We start from the raw sequence: 1,715 nt of genomic DNA, 5'->3' as shown, positions 1-1,715 counted from the left end.
TTCAGAAACGTTTAGATGGTATTTTCTTTTCATCTCATATAATATAATGATATAATTCACATTAAAGCAGTGTTTCAGAGCAGCTCTGCTTTGTTTACTGCGATAACCAAGGAAACGCTGTATCTGCTGTTCCAGAAGCGCCTCCTGCTGTCAGAGAGAGAATCTGCCTCTCATTCAGAGCTTCTGCTGTTTGCTTAGTTCAGGCATGTAGTATAATTTCACAAAGCTAGTCAGAACATTCTGTTTTTGCTTCAAATTGGATTATTAAATCAAATTATGTATATGAATTATATAACTAAAATTAAATAACTGTTTTAAAAAAAATGTCTGAGTTTATTTTTCTTCTTTTTAGGGCAGCAGTAGCTCTAGCAGCAAATCAACCATCCACATCAAAAGCTGCAGGACAGCCCACATTTCAGAAACAAATAAAAGAAAAAATAAACAAATATATACTGTATATATATATTTTTTTTACCCAGACATGTCAAATTAACACATTTTAGAGCTGTAACAACAATACCGTAATACCGTGTAACCGTGATATTTTTGCTTAAGGTTATCATACCGTCAAAATCTCCTACCGGCCCATGCCTAGTACCAGACAAAGAAACTTAGAAATGGACAGACTATAAATACACAGGACTGGACGAGGGGAAGACGAGGAACACCTGGGATCAATAATCATAAAATAACATGGGAAACACCTGGGACTAGACAGCTGGGACTAAAGAACATAATCAGGACAGGAACAGGAAGGGAACCAAATAAGGGCAAAGGAGCACGTGGGGAGCACAACACACAGAACACGTGACAATGTTCTCCTTAAACTTTTTTTAGCCTAAATTAGCCTAAATACTTTTTCTGCTTCAGCCAGTAATATATAAAATTAGAAGTGGAAATAAACTAAATCAATTCATCAGTTGATCACTGATACATACAGATAAAACATTGTGCTTTATTTTACACACCTTTTTGTGGTCTTTGCCCCCAGTTTTTTTAGGTCTTCCACCTCCGGTCTCGTCTGCCGCTGAACTCATCTATTATTTAAAGTAAATATACAAAATACATAACAATTAGAATTCAAAAAATTGCAATATGAATGTCTCAAGGCCCCCAAAATGATCAAATTAACATAATAATAGTGTACTATTAAACAAAAAATATGCAAAGGTAACTTCAACTGTGAGTGCTGTGCACATTATCAAACAGGAAATGAAGTCATGTGATGTTCCTGTTCTTGGTAGAACTCAACGCTGCTGATGCAAGAGATGCATCTCTAAAGCAACTCATTAGAAAGAGACTCAAGTTTCCTCCTGACATGATTGAAATGTTTCAGTCTGACCATATCTGAACGTTGCAGCATATGCAGGATATAGCTGCAGTTCTGCTCAGTGACAGGATGCTGATAGCAAACAGAGGAGGGAAAACACATGCAAAATGTAATACTTTTCCTTTTCAAACAGCAGTGCTCTATTCAAATGAAGCTGTCAATAGCCTCAGGGACCATAAAAGCTGTTTGTCTATATGAGTGAATGTTACTAAACATGTCTGGGTCTCATTTTACTCAAAAGTGGGGATAAAGTACTCAACTGAAAATAGACAGACAGACAGACAGACAGACAGACAGACAGACAGACAGACAGACAGACAGACAGACAGACAGACAGACAGACAGATAGATAGATAGATAGATAGATAGATAGATAGATAGATAG

The 1,715-nt window shown here is 36.6% G+C and overlaps 1 protein-coding gene across 2 annotated transcripts in view; it reads right to left on the bottom strand.

Moving 5' to 3' along the window:
• The window catches only part of pip5k1ba (phosphatidylinositol-4-phosphate 5-kinase, type I, beta a), an 18,114-nt gene extending 17,065 nt beyond the window's left edge, over positions 1–1,049 (bottom strand). Inside the window, exon 1 of one of the 2 annotated variants that reach the window (XM_016242360.1) lies at positions 969–1,049. In XM_016242360.1, coding sequence (XP_016097846.1) covers positions 969–1,037 — 69 coding nt within the window. In that variant the 5' untranslated portion in view covers positions 1,038–1,049. Of the gene's footprint in view, positions 1–565; positions 595–968 lie in introns of those variants that run through there. The other variant, XM_016242361.1, reaches the window with a different exon arrangement.
• Positions 1,050–1,715: the final 666 nt, after the last annotated feature.

The sequence above is a fragment of the Sinocyclocheilus grahami genome, unplaced genomic scaffold (assembly GCF_001515645.1).
Source record: "Sinocyclocheilus grahami isolate Dianchi unplaced genomic scaffold, SAMN03320097.WGS_v1.1 scaffold655.1, whole genome shotgun sequence".
Classification (NCBI taxonomy): Eukaryota; Metazoa; Chordata; class Actinopteri; order Cypriniformes; family Cyprinidae; genus Sinocyclocheilus; species Sinocyclocheilus grahami.
Note: the sequence above shows the minus strand (reverse complement) of the source record. Positions and strands in the feature narration are given on the sequence as shown.